We start from the raw sequence: 19,750 nt of genomic DNA, 5'->3' as shown, positions 1-19,750 counted from the left end.
AAGGTGTATTTATTTAGGGGCACCTGGGTGGCTCAGTCAGTTAAGCGTCTGCCTTCAGCTCAGGTCATGATCCCAGGGTCCTGGGATTGAGCCCCACATTGGGCTCCCTGCTCAGTGGGAAGTCTGCTTCTCCCCTTCCCCCTTCCCCTGCTCCTGTTCTCTCACACTCTCTCATGTGCATGTTCTCTCTCTCTTCTTTTAAGAAAGATTTTATTTATTTTTGAGAGAGAGAGAGTGAGAGAGAGCCCGTGCAACTGCAAGCGGCAGCGGGGGCGGGGGAAGGAGAGGAAGAGCTGAGTGGAGAGTGCAACGCAGGGCTCTGTCCCGGGACCCCAAGATCATGACCCAAGCCAAAATCAAGAATTGGCCACCCAACCAACTGAGCCACCCAGGCACCCCTACATTTTACTTTTTGAATATGGATTGTGGCCCTCTGTATTATTGTTATGTAAAAATCACCCAAAACTTAGTAGTTTACAACAATAAACACTTATCTTACAGTGGGAGGAGGGTGAAGCGGAGAGACATCAGTTTTCCAGAGTCTGACTTGGCAAGCCTCAGTTCCTTGATGGCTGTTGGCTAAAGACCAGTTCTTCACCATGTGAACATAGGCTGCCTGAGTATCCGCACAACATGACAACTGGCTTCCACCAGAGGGAATGATCCAAGAGAGAAATGCCAAGACAACATGGAGGTGGGCACATACAAGGGTGTGAATACCAAGGGTGGAGGATTATTGGGGATCCTCTTGGAGGTCAACTACCACACTTGACTTTTTTTTTTTTTTAACTGCTTCAATTTATTGAATCAAGAGTTTGATATTTCGTCAGATAATTAGAAGTATGAGAGCCTATGTATCAAATAAGTGCTCTCTTTTCTAAGGTGCACAGTTTCTTGGCCATGAATATATAAATTCCATAAGTGATGCTACATTCCTTTTGGAAATTTGCTAAGGATTGTATAAGAAAGCTCATTTTATAGCTAGAATACTCTACTTTGATCATATATATTTTTCTTGGACCAATTTCCCTTTTCCCAATTCTTCCTAGGTGGAGGTGGCTAGAGAAGACTATAGATATAAGTACTCCTGGTATTTTGCTTGGGATGCAGACTGACTTAGGTTGAAATTTCTGTTTCCAGTTTTTGAAGGAACATAGTCCAATTATTTAAAGGCACTTATGCAAATATTTGACATAGGATGGAATAAAGGTATAAATATGCAGCAGCAGCTTTAGGCACTTTGTGTCCTTTTCCTCAAAAGCTTGATATTTATCCAATATGGTGAGTATACATTTCTTTTTTTTTTAAGTAGGCTCCACACCCAGCATGGAGCCCAACACAGGGCTTGAACTCACAACCCTGAGATCAAGAGTCAGACACTTAAACTGACTGAGCCACCCGGGCACCCCATACTTCCTTTTCTTTCTGTTGCTCCCCTCCCCCCATGGGCTTCTGTCTCTCTTAATGAGCAAAATATAGACTTGGCAAAGCAATCAGAATGCCCATAATTGGCAGAATTCTAATTAATGCCAAGGATTTGTAATCTTTGGAGTCTTCTTTTCCCTTTATCACTGCTTTGTTAGGAGTGACAACTCTCCCCCTTTTCCTTTAAAGCTTATGTGCTTCTAATGATTGGAAACCTTGTCAAATAACAAAAAGCATTACATATAAAACAAGATATAACCAGTTTGGGAATGTATTAAGCTATAGTTATCCTTTCCATGTCAAGCTTAATGTTGAGAATACATTTCTAAGTTAGCATAAGGTAATCTATGCAAAATAGATAAATAATACACTTGAAATTATCTTTGGTATGAGTTTTTTTTCCAATGATAGTAAAATTGGAGGTCTTAATCTGCTTATGAGAATAAAAATTTATAGAAATGTGTATTCTTTAAAAAGGGCTAAACCATGGAAACCTTATGATTACAGCTTAAGTTGAAAATAGGAAAAAAATATAAATGTCCAATGATTAAACTTTTTCCACTGCTGTTCACATCATGATTTGTTGTGATTAATGTATGTGGATGAGGACATAATGGAAAAAGAAAATCATAGTGGGAGAAAAAAAGTATAGATAAGACTATAGTTTCTGTATGTTGATTTACTTATTAATGTTTTCCCTTTTAGGAATGAAATTGAGGGTTTTTCATAAAGAACATCATTTTGTCAGATTGATAAAAAATGTGAACGTTTATATAGTAAGGTAAGAGGTTTATTAATTAATTTTGACGAACAGAGAAAATCAGGTATCAGCAAACAATATGTGAGCATAATGTGGGTATCATACTTGAATTTTTCCCCCTTATTTCACCTTTGAAAGATAATTTTCTAAATCAATAGATTTGATTCAGGATTGGCAATTGGGTGGCTGGGGTCAGGACTTTTAACTTTGATGATCATCTTTTCTCAAAAACAATAATGTAATTCATCCCCTGAAATTCTTAGAGATCATATATTCCAGGGTTTAAATTTGCTGAACTTTTAGATGTTCTATAAATGACTCTTTGATATGCCAATGAATGACCATCCTGTAACTTAAGCTTTATTCAAGAACAGTAGATAAGTAGGTAGTCAAAAGCTGGAAATCTCAAATCTAATACCAGATTAATCTGTCGGTATGCATGTTGTCTTGGGGTGTTTCAAATCTGAGGAATATAAAGGAGAAAAATTTTTGCAAATACTCAAAATTGATTCACACACATTCTCTGTTTCATAAATTTCTACAAACAAAAGTTGATGTAAACTTTGCTTATATGCCTTAATGAAAAGATGTACAAAATAAGTGCATTCAAAAACAAAACTAAAACATTAATGGGATGGATGCTATTGTTACAGAAGTAAACATAGTGCTTGCTGGCTGGTATGGAATAAGTTGTAAACACATACAGTCTTGTGCCTTGTGATGACTGAAGCTTAACAGCCTGGACAACAGTAGATTTGTCCAGAACTTTACTTTTTTGCAGACCTCAAGATTACTGAAATGAGGGGAGGGGGCCTAAATTCTCAAAAGGATGTCTTTGGACTGTCTGCAAATCATAATATGAAGAATTATGTATTACTTTGTCTCCAAACATTTTTCCAGCTCCAATGAGTAATTCAGTCTGGAACTAACAGTCCTTTGGGAAAACCTTCGGTTTTTATTTTGATCTACAGTTATGTTTGACTAGTAGTTAAACTGGGTTAAAAGTTGACTTATTTTGTGAACTAATACAGGTTTTTCTTTTTAGATACAGGTAGTCCTTACTTTGCATCATTCCAATATATGTGAAGATCAGTTTTCACAGTTTAGTTAAATAACACCAATTCCCCTACAACATGGTTGAAATTTCAGTTACCATGATAGTAACCAAATTGTTTCATAAGCTTTGCTGGTAGCTCTTTATTCCACAAATGATTATGGATATAAAAGATTGTCAGTAACCACTTATATCACTTCTTTCAAAAGTCTGTTGGTGATTGATCACTGAACATCTATTAGTTCACACACAGAGTAAAGCGTGTAGTTGTGTTGCCTACTTGTTTTCCAGTGATAAATCCCCCGACATTTTACAAAAATGGATAATCAAGAGGAAATTGGTCAACAAAGATGACAGGGCAGCAAAGAAAAAGTGGTAACACTGGAAGTGAAATTGGACGTCATTAGAAGATTTGAAAATGGTGACAGCATAGTGAAGACAAGATGAGACCCAGGCTGACATGAACCTATAGCATGAACCATCTTTTAAAAGTTCAGTGAAACTTTTAGGTAAAGTTGCTTCAACATTTTTTAGTTTAAATTGTACTAGGAACAGAAAGCCGTGTATGGTTGAAGTGGAATGTTTACTTCTACTTGGGACTGAGGACTCTAATAAAAAACAAATCCCAATCAGTTTGGCTAGCATTCAAGCCATAGTGTTGAGGTTAGTTGCTGCACTGAAGGAAAATGCTTAACTACAAGGAGACTGAAAAAGAACATTTTACTGATAATAAAGGCTGGTTTCGTCGTTGGCAAAGTCGGCATGAATTGATTAATTTTCCACTATCTGGTGAAGCTGCAAGCTCAGATAAGGATGCTACTGTGAAATTTGCACATTATTCCAAGAATCACAGGCAGTCCTTGCTTTGCACATTAGAAGACTGCTGTGTAAAAACATCACAGGGTTTGGCTGTAATGTAAATGGAGTTCTAGAAGATAGAGATGACTGGGAATGTTAACACTGCTGCGATTCAAGAAGTAGCTCTAGATATACAGCCAGGAGAATTTAGTGAAGGTGAACATAGTTATAAAGGAGGAAAGCAGTTGTGTGTTGAAAAGGATGAATACGTTTCAGAGGAAGTGATGCAGGTGAAAAACCACATTAAAGGAACTCTCAGATATTTCATGACGTTGAATGCGTAAAGAATAAAATTTTAGAAGCAGATCCAAACTCAGGAGTATGACAATTTGCCAAGGTGAAGAAAAGATTCTTGCTCCATATTGTAAATTATATGAGAGAGCAAGCACTATTCAAACTACTGTTGAGACTTTTCTGTAAATAAAACGCTCTAATTTTCAATGTTTGTTTTAAATATTTTTTGTTTATAACCAACATCAAGAGAATTTGACAGATTTTAAGGTTACGGAACAAGATTGTTAATCCCATAGATTAAGATTGCAGTTTCAGCTTGCATAGTCCCAACTCCCTGCATTTAAAACAAGCTAGGAAATCTCTATATTTAACCAGATATAAATAGGTTAAGTCTAGAAACAAATACACTTTACCTTTATGATCATCAGTTATAATTGACATTTTTGAAAATATATTTATTAGAGCAGGAGTGTGCACACAAGCAGGGGGAGCGGCAGGCAGAGGGAGCGGGCTCTCTGCTGAGCAAGGAGCCAGATACAGGACTTGATCCCAGGACCCTGGGATCATGACCTGAACAGAAGGCAGACGCTTAACCAACTGAGCCACCCAGGCGTCCCTATAATTGACATTTTGCATATTGCCTTTGTATGCTATTATGTCAAGGCTTTTAAATAAATTTACAATACTGTATGTCTCATACTTTGATTTTGAGTATTAATCCATCTGTAGGTAAAATCCTCTCTAAAAGAGTAGGGATTGGCAAACTTGTAAAGGGCCATACAGTAAGTACTTGAGGCTTTGCAGACTATTATGGTCTCTGTAGCAACTACTCAACTTTGCCCAAGTAGCACAAAAACCGCCATTGACAATACATAAACCACTAAAAGTGGCTATGTTCCAGTCATGAGACTTACTTCATGAAATACCTTTTTTACCTCACAACTTAAAAAAGCGGGTGAGGAGCAGGGAGCTTTGTAGTTTGACTTAATGCAATAGGAACATGTACATTAAATGATGCCAAAGAATGTAACCACTGCTTGAATCATTGAGTTTTGGTGAAGTTGTTCGAATGAACACTTTCTCCATACCAGTGTACAATTCCAGGTAGTAGGAGGTCTGGGGTAGTAAGGACTTGAATGTTTCCTCTTGATTCAAATGATAGGCCCACTTTTAAGTCGGATTTTTTTATTGGTACCTTTAGGTAAAAGCTGTAGGTAGAAATGGCTTTGTAGAACACTAGAAGTTAGCTACTGTAACCTAAGTAATCCGTTTAATCTATTTCTGTCCTAGAAAAATAAACTCAGCTTTTCAAATTAAAAGGGTGTTCAAAAGAGTGCAAAAATCCTACTCTCTAGTACTTAGAAGTGAAGGCGCTTTAGAGAAGGCCTGAGGAGATAATGTTGATCAGTGTAATGGAAAGAGAACTGCTCTAGTAGACCTGGGTTTGGTCCAGGTTCTGATCATTAGTAATACTAAGTGCTTTTCCTCTGGTTTTACTTTCTATGCTGCAGAACAACCCCTAAACTAAAGACGACATCCAGGCAATACATTAATTAAATGCCAGGGTCTGGCGGAGCTAGTAAAGTTCCAGTGACCAAGGGCAAACCTTAGTAGATCTCAAGTAGTACCATACGATGGTAACTGGACTACTTGACTCCACTATGCCCCTTTGGAGTAACAAAGTAAATATGTCCATAACAGACTTCATTTTTTTTTAGTTTTATTTATTCATTTAAGAGCACAAGCAGAGGAAGAAGCAGACCCCGCTGAGTTGGGAGCCCAATATAGGGCTCCATCCCAGGGATCATGACCTGAACCAAAAGCAGACGAGCTTAACCCACTGAGTCACCCAGGCGTCCCCACAACAGACTCTGACCAGACCATTTGGTTTTTAAAGAAGTTCTCAAAACGCAATACCCTGAACCACCTGTGCAATTTTAAACACCCAATCACAAATTAGTTACTGCAATTAGGGCCCTACAGCTCGTTTTCACGTGATTTGTCCGGTGTTGCCCACGCCTCACAGGACTAACGCTACGTGGCGTTCCTGCGGGCCTCGGCCGTTCTTCGAGCAGACAGCTACACCCAGCAGGACTTTTCTTTTTCGAGTGCCCGGGTCATCGCACCCTCGCTCTTCACAACGGGTCGCCAGCCCCACAGGCGCGCAGGTCCCCGCCGGCCTCACCGCGGGCCCAGCGCCCGGGACCCTGCCTGCCATCGCGCCCGGAAGTGCCGTGACGGGCAGCGCGCCAGAGTGGGCCGGGCGAGGCGTCGCTCCCGGAAGCGTCGGCCAGCCGGCAGGGAGGGGCCGCGGCTGCCACGTTGGAGCGGAACGTGGAGGTGGCCCTGGGGCTGGAGGAGGGGCGGCGGCGAATGCTGGGAGCGTCCGACGGGCGTCGCGCTAACACAGGAACCGGTCGCTGAGGGTCCCCGCCAGGTGTGTCTGCCTCTCCCCCACCACCCCCCGTCTTCTTCGCCGGCCTTCGGGCCTTGAGGTAGAGCACAGGCGAAAGCTGGGACCGCGGCATCTGTCTCCGCCGGTGCCCGTCAGCCTGCGGCCCGGTCTGTGGTGGCGGCGCGCCCCTGCTCTTCGTTTCGGGCCCGTCGGGACAACGCCTGGCGTCACGGCTGCTTCGGGGATCGCGTCGATCCACATCCGCCAACGTTTCCACTGCTGAGCAGGAGCTCCCCTGAGGCTTGCGACAGGGTGTCGTTCCAGGGCCGGTAACTGCGGTCTGAGGTTAGAAGACCCTCATACCCTTGGGCACAAAGAGGTGCGGGCCCGAAGGGCGAGGGAAGGAAGTAGACCTCAGGATCACTTTGGTTGACTTAGTTTGGTGATGATTTTTTGTTTGATTTGGAACTGTTGCCAGGTTTAAAGGTTCATAGGTTTTTAACTGAAGGTTACTGTCATTGAAACGGGATTGGATTATTTCAAGGGTAGTCGCCAATCCCAGCCTGTACCTCGAAGGAAATCTCATTAAGTTGTATGTTTTTGCTAATAAGTTATTCTAATGAGAGATTAAATTACAGGCAGTTGTAAAACGAATCAAACTATTGCATGGGCTTGTGGGCATTATGAACTTTTTTGTGAGCTCAAGCAACTAATTTTATGTAGGTCTTTCTGAAGTTGCAGTGATAGTCTGTGATAAATCCTTTCTCCAAAACTGTCTTTTCTAACTACAGAATACTGAAATTTGACTGTCTTTGTAGCCACTTGTAATTGTATTCAATCGATAATTAGAGCCTCGCTCTTCCATCATACCGGACCATGTTTTCTGTACATACTGACTGCACTGGGGTTGGCTAAAGTTCACTCACCGTTTTTTAGTGGTTCTTCTGTGCTGTTTGTTTCTTACTCTCTCTTTTTTTTTTTTTAAGAGTTTATTTATTTATTTGAGAGAGAGAATGAGACAGAGCATGAAAGGGGGGAGGATCAGGGAGAAGCAGACTCCCTGCTGAGCAGGGAGTCCGATGCGGGATTCGATCCTGGGATTCCAGGATCATGACCTGAGCCCAAGGCAGTCGCTTAACCAACTGAGCCACCCAGGTGCCCATTTCTTACTGTCTCTTAAACAGCTCTGGGAAAGGTTTGTAGGCTCTAAGAACTTTTGAATAACTTGAAGTGTTTTTGTAGTTGTGAATTTGTTACACATATCCGAAGTTATTTGGGAAATGTGAGATTGGAATGGATTTAGACTTATACTGCTTAATTTTGTATAAGCAGGTTCTTTTTGAAACTAATAACATAGGACAAAAAGAAATTTGTAACTGTAAAGAGCAGTGATTCTTAATTGGAATTCCACTCCCTTTTTAGGATCTGATGAAAGCATTGGATCACCTTCCTAGAAAAATGCACACACACACACACACACACAAGATTTTCTGTATCATTTCATGAGGTTTACAGATCCTAAGTTAAAAATTCTTGTCAGGTGATATTATTAAGTTGATTTTCACAGTGTTTTAGGAAATGTCATTCTTAGGTTAATTTCAGCTCAAAAAGTTTTATTTATTAGATTCTAGATAAGTATGACAGCATTTAGTTCAGCACACAATTCTTTGATTTGGTTTTGGTTGAATGAGATGAGCCTAGAACATTGATAACACTAAATAAATCCTCTAGAACAAATGTGCCCATCCATAATAAGATATTTGCCCACACAAGATGGATTTTTACCAAACACAGTGCCAGCTAGAGATTGTTTGAGAGTAAGAGTTTCCAATCCTATTAACGCTTCCACTTTTTACTTTCTGACATATGAGTCATCTCTATATGTAGCAGTGTAAGTTTGGTATTTTTTAGACAGTAGTACTGTTGGGTTTTAGTACTGCTTTACAGAATTAGCAATTAGAAAATGAGCAGAAAGGCAAAAAAGCTTCCACTTAAATGCATGCATTTAACTACATGCATGTTGTGGGGAGAAACTTGGATGAAAAAATGAGTTATAGTCTGGAACATAAATTTTATTCAATAGATGTATTCTTTTTTTTAAAAAGATTTATTTATTTATTAGAGAGAGTGTGCATGCGCGCGTGCAGCGGGGGAAGGGCAGAGAGAGAGAATCCCAAGGAGACTCCCGCTCAGCATGGAGCCTGATTCAGGGCCTCATCTCAAGAGATTAAGACCTGAGCCAAAACCAAGAGTCAGACGCTCAACTAACTAGCCACCCAGGTGCCCCTTCAGTAGATGTATTCTTGAAGATTCACTGGGATAAATATTTTAAATTGTGACTTTTGCAATAGCTGACATTTACAAGCATGTATTTACTGTGTGCCAGGCACTGTTTTAAGCTCTCTGTGTAATGCCTCATTTAATTCTCACAACCCTTCTTTTTTTTTTTTCTTAAGATTTTATTTATTTATTTGAGAGAGAATGAGAGCTGGAGAGAGAGTGATAAGAGCATGAGCACACACAGGGGGAGGAAGAAGTAGGCTCACCACTGAGCCTGGAGCCTGACTCGGGACTTGATCCCAAGACCCTGGGATCATGACCTGAGCCAAAAGTGGACACTCAACCGACTGAGCCACCCAGGCGCTCCTCACAGCAGCCCTTCTTATACATACTTTCATTATACTTATTTTACCAAGTGGGTAGCCAAGACACACATAGAGCATGTGAGAGCTAGGACAAGGTGGGGCTAGAATTTAAACTGAGGGTATGGCTCCAGATACCCTATCCTAAATTGCTGTGCCATCAATATTGTCTTGTAGATGACATATGTGAATAAGCCACTGTCCTCACAATTTTCTTTTTGTATTATCAGAATGATTTTGTTCTGTGTAAAATAGTCTTGAATGAAATAAGTCCGCATAGTGTGAATTCTAATCACATATGATATTGAAAAAAAATTGCACAAAGCTTTTAAAGCATGTCTCACTTGGGAAGTACACATGGTTTAATCTAAGCATTCTTCAGATTTTCAAGAAAATTAGTTACAACTAAATGATCATTTCTAAGAGAAGGAAATATGCAGGCAGTTATTTCCATAGTATTCTTAGTGTTTTGAGAATGATTGCAATGGATAAGATTATGGTACTCTTCTTTAATTAGATTCAGACCACGTAAGGTAGTTCCAGGCCATTGTTGTAGTGATTAAAAAAACAAAACAAAACAGTATTGAAACCTTGTGTTCAGTACAAGTTAAGTGCAACTACATCTAGTGGAACATTGAGTGCTACTGACAAGAAATAGATGTTTATAAATGCTTGAATTCCCACTTAACTCTTTTATGTAGTTGTGAATTTCTTTCTTTCTCTTTCAGTAAATGTTACACATTAACTAAGTGTTCGTGAATTAGGTAACCCTTGTTGTACCTTTGCTCTTAGACATACTGTAGTTTTATTCAGTTGGGTTTTTTAAATATATATAGCTGTTTTGTTTTCACTTTTAGAAATTATTCTAAAGCATCTTCTAAAACCTCTTTTTCCTCTAACGATACCTTCCCCTATTTTTTAAGTAAGAAAAGTTAAAGTTATTAAAGTTATTTTTTCCTTTAAAGACTTAAGAATTTAAAAATTAAATGTTTTACCTGAAAGTAATCTTTCTGGCTTATCAATCTTTTTGTATTTCCCTAAATATAAACATTCAAAATCAAACAAAGCAAAACTTTTTATGTACTCACCCTGTATTAAGCAATTTTGATTCCAAAAAGGGTAAAAATTGTAATATTTGATTGAAAAAAGACATTGTCTAGTTAATGAGATAAGATGACATATAAAACATTTAGTTAAAAAGACAATGGAAAAATATGTAACAGTATGTGCTAATAGAATATTACAAAGTTTTGTTAAGATAGAATAAGACACTTTATTATAAAATGCTTAAAGTGGTACGGTTAAGAGAGGTTAAGAGATTATATCATTGTGGATTGGATCATTAGGGTACTTCGCATGAAGGAGCTGGGACTTGAACTTACTATTAAAAACAATTGGCTGAGAGGAAGACGGCATTTCATTTATAGAAAATAGGCTTCTTTTTCACTTCTTAGAAAATTGAGATTTTTCCTTTTTTCAGAATAGTCTTAGGAAACTAGATGTGTAGTTTTCTTGATTAATCTCATGATTATGATAATTTTAAAAAGTAGTTAGCTTATTAAAACCCATACTTACCTATGTGCTAGGCATTGTGTTTGGCCCTATGTAAAATACGTTATCTCATTAAAACTTCACAATATCCCATGAGGTAGTCAGTCTTATCCTCATTTTACAGATGGGGCTCATGGAGGTTTAACTGTGTTCAAGGTATCATAAGTAGCAGAGCCAATATTCAGATCAAGCATTGACTCCAGAGGCCCTGCTGCTTTTAACCACATGATTCAACCTCCTTAATCCACTTTTGCCTAACCTAGCAGTTTCTAAAATATGCTTCTTCTTTTCTCTCTCTTTTTTTTAAAGATTTTATTTATTTATTTGAGAGATAGAGCAGGAGGAGGGGCAGAGGGAGAGGGAGAAGCAGACTCTCTGTGGGCAAGGCTCCATCCCAGGGCCCTGGGATCACGACCTGAGCCAAAAGCAGACTATTAACTAACTCAACCACCCAGGCACCCCCGTTAAGAAATGTCCTCATGCATCCTAGTTGCTTTGTCATTATTTCTTCTAAATGGTGGTATGTCTGCTATGATTAAAATTGAATACCTGAATTTGTTGGGGTAACAAGTAAGAGTGTGGACTCCGGAAGTAAACTTCAGAGTTCAAATCTTGGCTCTACCCCTTGCTAGCACATACAAATTATTTAATCTTTCTGTGCCTTCATTTTTATTATCTGTAAAATGCTCTTCAAGTTTAAACAATTTGAACGTGTTTTGAAGGCATAGGGTGTATTGTTAGTCTAAGGTCCTCTTAAGGAAACTATTAGAGCATGAACTTCATCTCCAGAGATGAGTAAGAAAGCTGGCAAAAAGTACTTTTGGAGAGCATTAAATATATTTAACTATAGACCTGAGACTAAAATGAAAGTGGAAATAAGGAAGAAAGAATAAAATGTGTATGTTAAATATCTGATAATGTAGGAATTGGTTATAAAACTTTAAAAAATTAAGAAGTGGGAAGTAGGAAAAAATTGGAGGTAAAATAAGTTTATGGATCGCTTCATCTGTAATGGCTGGGAGTCAAAGGACATCCTTTAAAGCTGACAAATCAGTTGGTAGAAGTATAAACATATTCAACAGTACAAAGGTAAACACTGAGAAAGATAATACTATTGACTATAACTGTGTAGTACAAGAAGGGCAGTAAGATTATGTAAACTAATTTCATTAGTGCTTATAGTAATTACTGTGAAAGAAATAAAGGATTAATAGTACTCAATGAAATTATTTTAAATTATAAAGATAGAACCAGAAATACATATTAGAAGAAAAATACAAGTCATCCTAATTATCAGAAAAATTACAAATACACAAATAGGGACAACAGGAAAAGTTTTTTTTTAATTATAAAACCAAACTAAATAGCAAAGTAATATAGAAGTAAGAGCAACCATATCTGTCAAATCAGGAGAAAATTTTATATGGCCTTATTAGCTAATCTATTTAAAAATTTTCGAATTGGATCACCAGGCAAAATCTGATTTTATTTATTTATTTATTTATTTATTTTGCTGTATTTAAGGCAGCCAGTGAAAACAAAGTGGTTCAGAAGTTGAAACAAGGGCAAAAACATATACATAAAGGCACATAAAAAGTAAGCTAGGGTATTGGTCTTAATATGAGACAAAATGAAATTCGGGCCCAAAGCCTTACTTAAGATGAAGAAGAATTCAAAGTTAAAATGTGTATTTGACAGTAAACATTTAACATTATGAATATCTGTCAACCAAGTAACAATATTAAATACAAAGTAACTTTCATAAAGCAACTTTCAGGAGGTACCAGGAAAAATAGGCATAAATACATTAGTAGTAAGTGACTTTTGATTCAGTATCCTTGGTCCAGGGAAGATTAAATGGAAAAACAGTAAGACTGTAGATGACCAAACAATTTAGTCAAATAGGGTAGATTTAATTAATATATATTGAACTTGACCCTGAAAACAGTGTACCCCTTCTTTTTAGATCTCATTTACAGAGACTTCTCCATAGCCCCCAAAGAAAACTTCAATACATTTTAGAAAGGAGAAACAGTATAGAAAAATCCCAATGCACTTGCATATTAAGTTTAAACAACTCTTGGATCAATGGAGAATACAAATGAAAATTGTAGAATATATAGATGACTGTAGTGATTAGAACACTAGAAATATATGGAATCTAGCTAAAGCCGTGCTCAGAGGAAATTCAAAGCTTTAAATACTTATACCAATAAATAATAAAAATGAGTGGGTTAAGCAGTTAACTCAAAAAGTTAGAAAAAGATCTAAGTAAATGAAAAGAAGGTAGAAGAAAGGAATTAATAAAAGTAAAAGAAATTAATGAATTAGAAAACAAAGCAGAACTAATTGGCTGTTTGAAAATAGACAAATCTCTAGTTAAGCTAATCAATTATTAAAGAGGAGGGTAGGGGAAACAAAAATATATGTAATAAATAAAGACTAATAATCATAAATAGCAAAAATTTAAAGATTACTGAGTGTTGGTTGTTCAAGTCTTAAAAAATGAGAAAATCTGTAAAAAAAATTGAAGGATTATCATAGGAAAATATAATTTACAAAAAATGACCTTGAATAAAGAAAATTCAAATAGATCAATTTCAGTAGAAGAAATAGAGAAAATTAGCAGAGGAGCAACTCCTCCCCAAAAAGCATCTGGCCCAGATGTTTCATGAGAGAATTCTGCTAAATCTTTGAAGAACGAATAATTTCAGTTCTACTGTTGAAACTGTTTCAGGGCATAGAAAAAGATGGAAAACTTCTACATTTGAGGGGCGCCTTGGTGGCTCATCAAGCCCTGTGTCGGTCGGGCTCCCTGCTCAGTGGGGGGGAGTCTGCCTCTCCCTCTGCCTCTCCCCTCTTCTCGTGCTCTCTCTTAAATGAATAAAGTCTAAAAAAAAAAAAAAAAAGAAAACTTCTGCATTTTTTATGAAACGAGTATAATATTGATATCAAAACCTGATGAAGATTGCATAAAAGAAGAAAAGTATAGATGCAGTCGTACAACTCCAGAAGCAAAACTCTGTTAAACAAATGGAATCTAGCAGCACATTAGCAGAATAATACATCATGAGTTTATTCAGGGTAGAAAAAGATGGTCCATATTAGGAAATCTATTAGTATAATCTATTTTATTGATAAACCTAAGAAGAAGAATCTGTGGTCATTCTGATTACCTCATGAAAAGCATTTGACAAAATTCAAAACCCAGTATAAATAGCATTCAATAAAACAGTAATTGATGACTAATTTCCTTATATACATTTATATATGTGCATATGTATGTGTATTTCAAAACCTAAAGTCATGTCCCATGGTGATATAATAGGCTTTCTCACTAAAGAAAGGAACAAGACAAGAAATTACACTGTTACCACTACTGCTTAATATGGTAGTACAAATACTATTAGCCTTTGTATAACAATACCAGGAAGACAGTCTATGTAATGGGTGTGGAGTGGGGGTGAGCCACATTTACAAACCAAAGATAAAATACTTAGGATAAACAAACCCAAATGTCAAAAAATTTAAAATAATACTGAAAGATAAAAAAGGCTTAAAAGACAACATGTTCTCATTGGAAAGATTGAACATTGTGTCAGTTTCTCCATAAATTAATACAGTAATTTGATGCACATTCAATAAAAATATTAACATTCTCTTTTTTCTGGAATCAGACAAAAACTATTCTAAAGTTTATGTAATAAAATAAACAGTGATAGCAAGGAAAATAGTATGGGAGAGAAGCAATGGATAAGGGTTATGGGAATCATACTCCTAAAAAGCCTAAGTATTTAAAACAGTAGAGTGCTTGGGGCTCCTGGCTGGCTACTGATCTCAAGGTTGTGCTCACTTCGGCAGCACATATACTAAAATTGAAATGATCTCAGGGTCGTGAGTTCAAGATAGAGATTGCTTAAATAAATAAACTTTAAAAAGTGGAATGTCTAGCATGTAAATAAATAAATGGACATAAGGAATGGAAATCCAGAAATATACCTAAATATGTACAGGAATGTAGATCCTAACCTACATCCTAATACCTACAGGAATATAAACATAGGGGCGGCTGGGTGACTCAGCTGGTTAAGCAACTGCCTTCGGCTCAGGTCATGATACTGGAGTCCCGGGATCAAGTCCTGTGTCCTGTGTTGGGCTCCCTGCTCAGCAGGGAGTCTGCTTCTCCCTCTGACCCTCCCCCTCTCGTGCTCTCTCTCTCTCATTCTCTCTCAAATGAATAAATAAAATCTTTAAAAAAAAAGGAATATAAACATAAATAGTAAATCCAGAAATAAACCTAAATATAGGAACTTAGTACATAGTAAAAGTGATATCGCAAATTGTAGGAAAAAGACTTTTCAATAAATGATTTCATTGTAATAAGAAAGAAAAAACTATGAACATACATTGTATACCAGTATCGTATTCCAGGTCCTGAGTCAAAATTTAAATGAAAAGAAAAAGCCACAAGTGAATTTGCGTAGAAGAAAAATATGGGTGAATTTCTTCATAATCTTGGCATGCAGAAGGTCTTTCTACCTAATCAAAATTCAGGAACCATTTTTTAAAAAGTGATAAATTTGGCTATTAAAGCGTGGTACATCCATACAATGGAATATTTTTCAGTGCTAAAAAGAAACGAGCTACCAAGTCACAAAAAGACAGGGAGGAATTTTAAATACCTATTGCTAAGTGAAAGAATCCAATTTGAAAAGGCTATGTACTATATAATTATAACTAAATAACATTCCAGAAAAGGCAAAACTATAGAGAGAATAAAGAGATCAGTGGTTGCCAGGAGGGAGGAGGAGGGATGGAGGAGAGGGATAAAGAGGTGGAGCACAGAATTTTTAGGGCAGGAAAACTTCTGAATGATACTCTGTGGATGGGTGGATTTGGGTGGGTGAATGTGTCATTATTTGATTGTCAAAACCCATAGAAAACCCAAAGAGTGAACTCTAACGTAAATCATGCACTTTGCTTGATAATGATGTGTCAATATAGGTTGGGCTGCAACAAATGTACCACTGTGGTGCCGGACAGTTTATGGTGGGAGAGGCTGGGGTAGGGGTGAGCGGAGGAGGGGCGGGGAGGAGGTAGGGAGGTGTGTGAAAACTCTGTAGTTTTCTTTTCTTTTTTTTTTTTTTAAAAAGAGTCTTTTTTTTTTTTTAAAGATTTTATTTATTTTTATTTGAGAGAGAGAGGGAGTACATGAGAGGAGGGAGGGTCAGAGGGAGAAGCAGACTCCCCACTGAGCAGGGAGCCCGATGTGGGACTCGATCCAGGGACTCCAGGATCATGACCTGAGCCGAAGGCAGTCGCTTAACCGACTGAGCCACCCAGGCGCCCAAAACTCTGTAGTTTTCACTCAGTTTTTCTGTGAACCTGAAACTGCTCTGGTAAATAAAATCTATTTTTTAAAAAATCAAAATCTTGTGAAATGTAAAAAACAAACAAACCCATAACCAAAATAAAGTCTGACAACTCAATAAAAAAATAGGCAAGTAACATAGACAAGAATAGACAGAAAAGGTGACAGAGAAGGAAATAATGGATGACCCATAACCATAAAAAAAGATGCTCAACATTATGGCATGAAAAATGCAGATTGTAACTACTCAGAGTAAACATTTCTCACCTATCATTGGTAAAAATCTAAAAGTGTTACTCTAGTAAGGCTGTAGGGGAGTGTGAAAAGGTACAGATATCCTGGAGGGCAACTTAGCAATAACCGTCCGAATTAAAATTGAATTTATCTTTAACCCAGCAGTTTTACTTCTGGAAATTTATAGCTATCCTGGCCCACGAATGAAATAACATGTAGATATGGCTATTTATTTCAGCATTGTTTGTAAAAATAGCAAAAGATTAAAAACAACTCACGTGTTCACCAGTAGTGAACTAAGTAAGTAAATTATGGTACATCTTACAGTGGAATACTGTGCCATGTGAATGTATTTATGTACAATAACAAAGTTTTTTTTTAAAGGTACAACACAGTACTTGCTGAATTTTTATACCGGAGTAACTTTAACAGAGAATATATAAACTAGTGGTGTGTGGAATTGTAGCTTAGAGTGACCAGCTTCTTAAAATTTCTGCTAAATTTATCTTTAAAATCTGTAGGCTTACTATATTCTTCTCTGTAATTAGCCTTTAAAATTAATTTTTAAAACTGCTCTTAGTCACTTAGTAATCCTGATCCAGGAAGATGTACCTTGTTTATTGTGTGCTTTCTCTTAGTCTGATACACTGTCACCCATCCTCACCTGAGAAGTATATTGTGTAGGAAAATTAATCCCTCAGGTACTACCCTATATTGTGGTTTTTTTTTTTTTTAAGTTTTTTTCCAGACTGATTTTTCAGTTGAAGGACTATAATTTGTAAACAATTAGAAAAGCCCTATATTTGTCTCAAAATAATTTAACAAGTTTTTCTTCTTTCTAATATTGACTGTTCCCACCAAATGATACCTAGACCAGTTTGATTTATTGGCATTTGGACTAATGAAGAAGTGGTTGGTTCAGTATATTTCTATGTAAAAAATGTTTGTGTTCTAGGTTACATGTTCAATATATTTCTATGTAAAATATTCTCTTTAGCAGGATGAAGTTAAAGGAAGTAGACCGTACGGCCATGCAGGCCTGGAGCCCTGCCCAGAATCATCCCATTTACCTAGCTACAGGTAAGTTCAACAGAGAGAAGATAGTATGAGTCACTTAATTTCTTCTTTTCCACATTTGGTTTATTCATACCTGTCCTTTAAAACTCATTTCGAGCTTCATCTCTTCTAGAAAGCTTCTCCTTCCCTAACAAGATAACTCCATCCTCCCTTTCAGCTGAGTTTAATGACCTTCCTCTGCGTTCCCTTTAGCACCTTGTTCATCATAGCATTAATCATGATAGGGGCGCCTGGGTAGCTCAGTCAGTCAAGTGCCTGCCTTCGGCTCAGGTCATGATCCCAGGGTCCTGGGATTGAGCCCCACATCGGGTTCCCTGCTCAGCAGGGAGTCTGCTTTTCCCCCTCTCTCTCTCTCTCTGCCCCTCCCTCACTCATGTGCGCACGCGCACACACACACACACACTCTTTCTCAAATAAATAAAATCCTTAAAAAAATCATATTACATTTATAGTGTCTTCCTCACTTCATAAGAATTATGTTTCATCTTTATTCCTCCACTATTAAGCACAAGAGATAACATGTAAAAAAAAGTTAGTATCAGTTTGAATGAAGAACAATTTTGATGCTAGCATTTTTATATAAAAAGAGTTACAACATTTATGACTATAAGCAGGTATAGTAAATCAAGAGACTGTTTTTACAGAGAGCTTTTAAAATATCTACAGGTTTAAAAAGTTATCTGCACTATCTGCTCTCACAAACATCATCTCCAAGCCTTGTATCAGAATCTCATTGCTATAGTAATTTAAGCATCTGTTCAATGACATGCATCCTGAGATGTTAGTCACTAATGGAGCATTCGTGAGTGAGATCATTGGAAAACATGCATTTAATTTCTGTTTTGTGTGGTTTTCTCTGAGTCTTTTATTTTTGCATTGTAGTTACCATAAATGTATTTTCCGTAGGAACATCTGCTCAACAATTGGATGCAACATTTAGTACCAGTGCTTCCCTTGAGATATTTGAATTAGATCTTTCTGATCCATCCTTGGATATGAAATCTTGTGCCACCTTCTCTTCTTCTCATAGGTATGAGATTGATGAATCTTAAATTCACATTACTTATGGTTGTGGTTATTATGTTGTGGTTGATGCCTAGTTTGTCTATAAATATGTTGTTATTAGAAACTGCAAGGAATGCCATCAATGACATGAAATATTTTGTGAAAAAGTATATGAGTGAATTTCTATGGAAGTAAAAGAAGGGTCTGTATGTTCTATTGACTTTTTTATTGCCAACTGACATGTGTAGGATAGGAAGGAGAGCCTCAATTTTCTAGTAGTTTTTTTCCTCATGGTATAGTAGACATACTGTCTTTTATCTCCTTTTTCTCAACTGTTTACAAAAAAAGGATAGGTATGGCTTAAAAAAGGAGTAGTTGGATGAATATTAAGGTGTTAAAAGTGATTATCTCTGAATGGTAGGTTATTTTTTTCATTGTACCTATCTATATTTAGAAATATATTTCACAAAGATTTTTGTTGACATGATTTCTGATACAGTAGGTATTTGGGTCATCTTTCCAAGTACTTAACATCGTATCATAATGCAGAAAAAAGACACTTTCATTTGAGTAGTAAAATATGCTTTATTGTCTCAGTAGCTTGGCAGATTTTGGTGAAGAGATTGTACTCTAGCAAACAGCGCATAGCTCAAATCATGGAATCTCATGGGACCTCTCATAGTTTTCAGAGCTCTCCCACTGTGGTGGGAACCTCAAATACCTTTTGTCTGTCAGTTTTCCTACTCACCACCATTTGTGTCATTGTATACTTCCATGCCACCTTCATATTTCGAATCTTTATTCTCCACCAGTGGGGGTACTTACCATAATAAACATAATTTTGATGTCACTTTTCCACTGTTGGAATACATTACTTTTCTTAGAAAATGTTATATACCTCCTTTAACACCTCTATTGCTTAACAGACCTTGTCAGTGAGTACTTCTATAGTCAAATAATATCAAGGGAAGTGGTTGATTAGAGCTGTTTTACAGATGAACCAAAAGCAGCTTAGGAAGATTCAGTAACTTGTCCAGGGTCTCACAGTTTCTAAATGGTAAAACCATTCTTAAGTCCATATCTTTTGATACACAAATCAAGTATACTTTTTGACATTATATTACCTCTACCAGAAAGCTTTTAC

The 19,750-nt window shown here is 37.2% G+C and overlaps 1 protein-coding gene across 40 annotated transcripts in view; it reads left to right on the top strand.

The window, feature by feature from the left end:
- SEC31A (SEC31 homolog A, COPII coat complex component) overlaps positions 1–19,750 on the top strand; it is an 86,115-nt gene that overhangs the window by 4,458 nt on the left and 61,907 nt on the right. For 32 of the 40 annotated variants that reach the window (XM_064584685.1, XM_054508846.2, XM_054508848.2 and 29 more), the window contains 4 exons: positions 502–694; positions 1,050–2,206; positions 17,522–17,604; positions 18,508–18,631. In XM_064584685.1, coding sequence (XP_064440755.1) covers positions 2,097–2,206; positions 17,522–17,604; positions 18,508–18,631 — 317 coding nt within the window. In that variant the 5' untranslated portion in view covers positions 502–694; positions 1,050–2,096. The other 8 variants (XM_045880876.3, XM_064584687.1, XM_045880885.3 and 5 more) reach the window with 8 other exon arrangements.

Source organism: Mirounga angustirostris, unplaced genomic scaffold (genome assembly GCF_029215605.1).
Source record: "Mirounga angustirostris isolate CCGP_5_RB_7025 unplaced genomic scaffold, mMirAng1.0.hap1 SCAF_2, whole genome shotgun sequence".
NCBI classification, from domain to species: domain Eukaryota; kingdom Metazoa; phylum Chordata; class Mammalia; order Carnivora; family Phocidae; genus Mirounga; species Mirounga angustirostris.
Note: the sequence above shows the minus strand (reverse complement) of the source record. Positions and strands in the feature narration are given on the sequence as shown.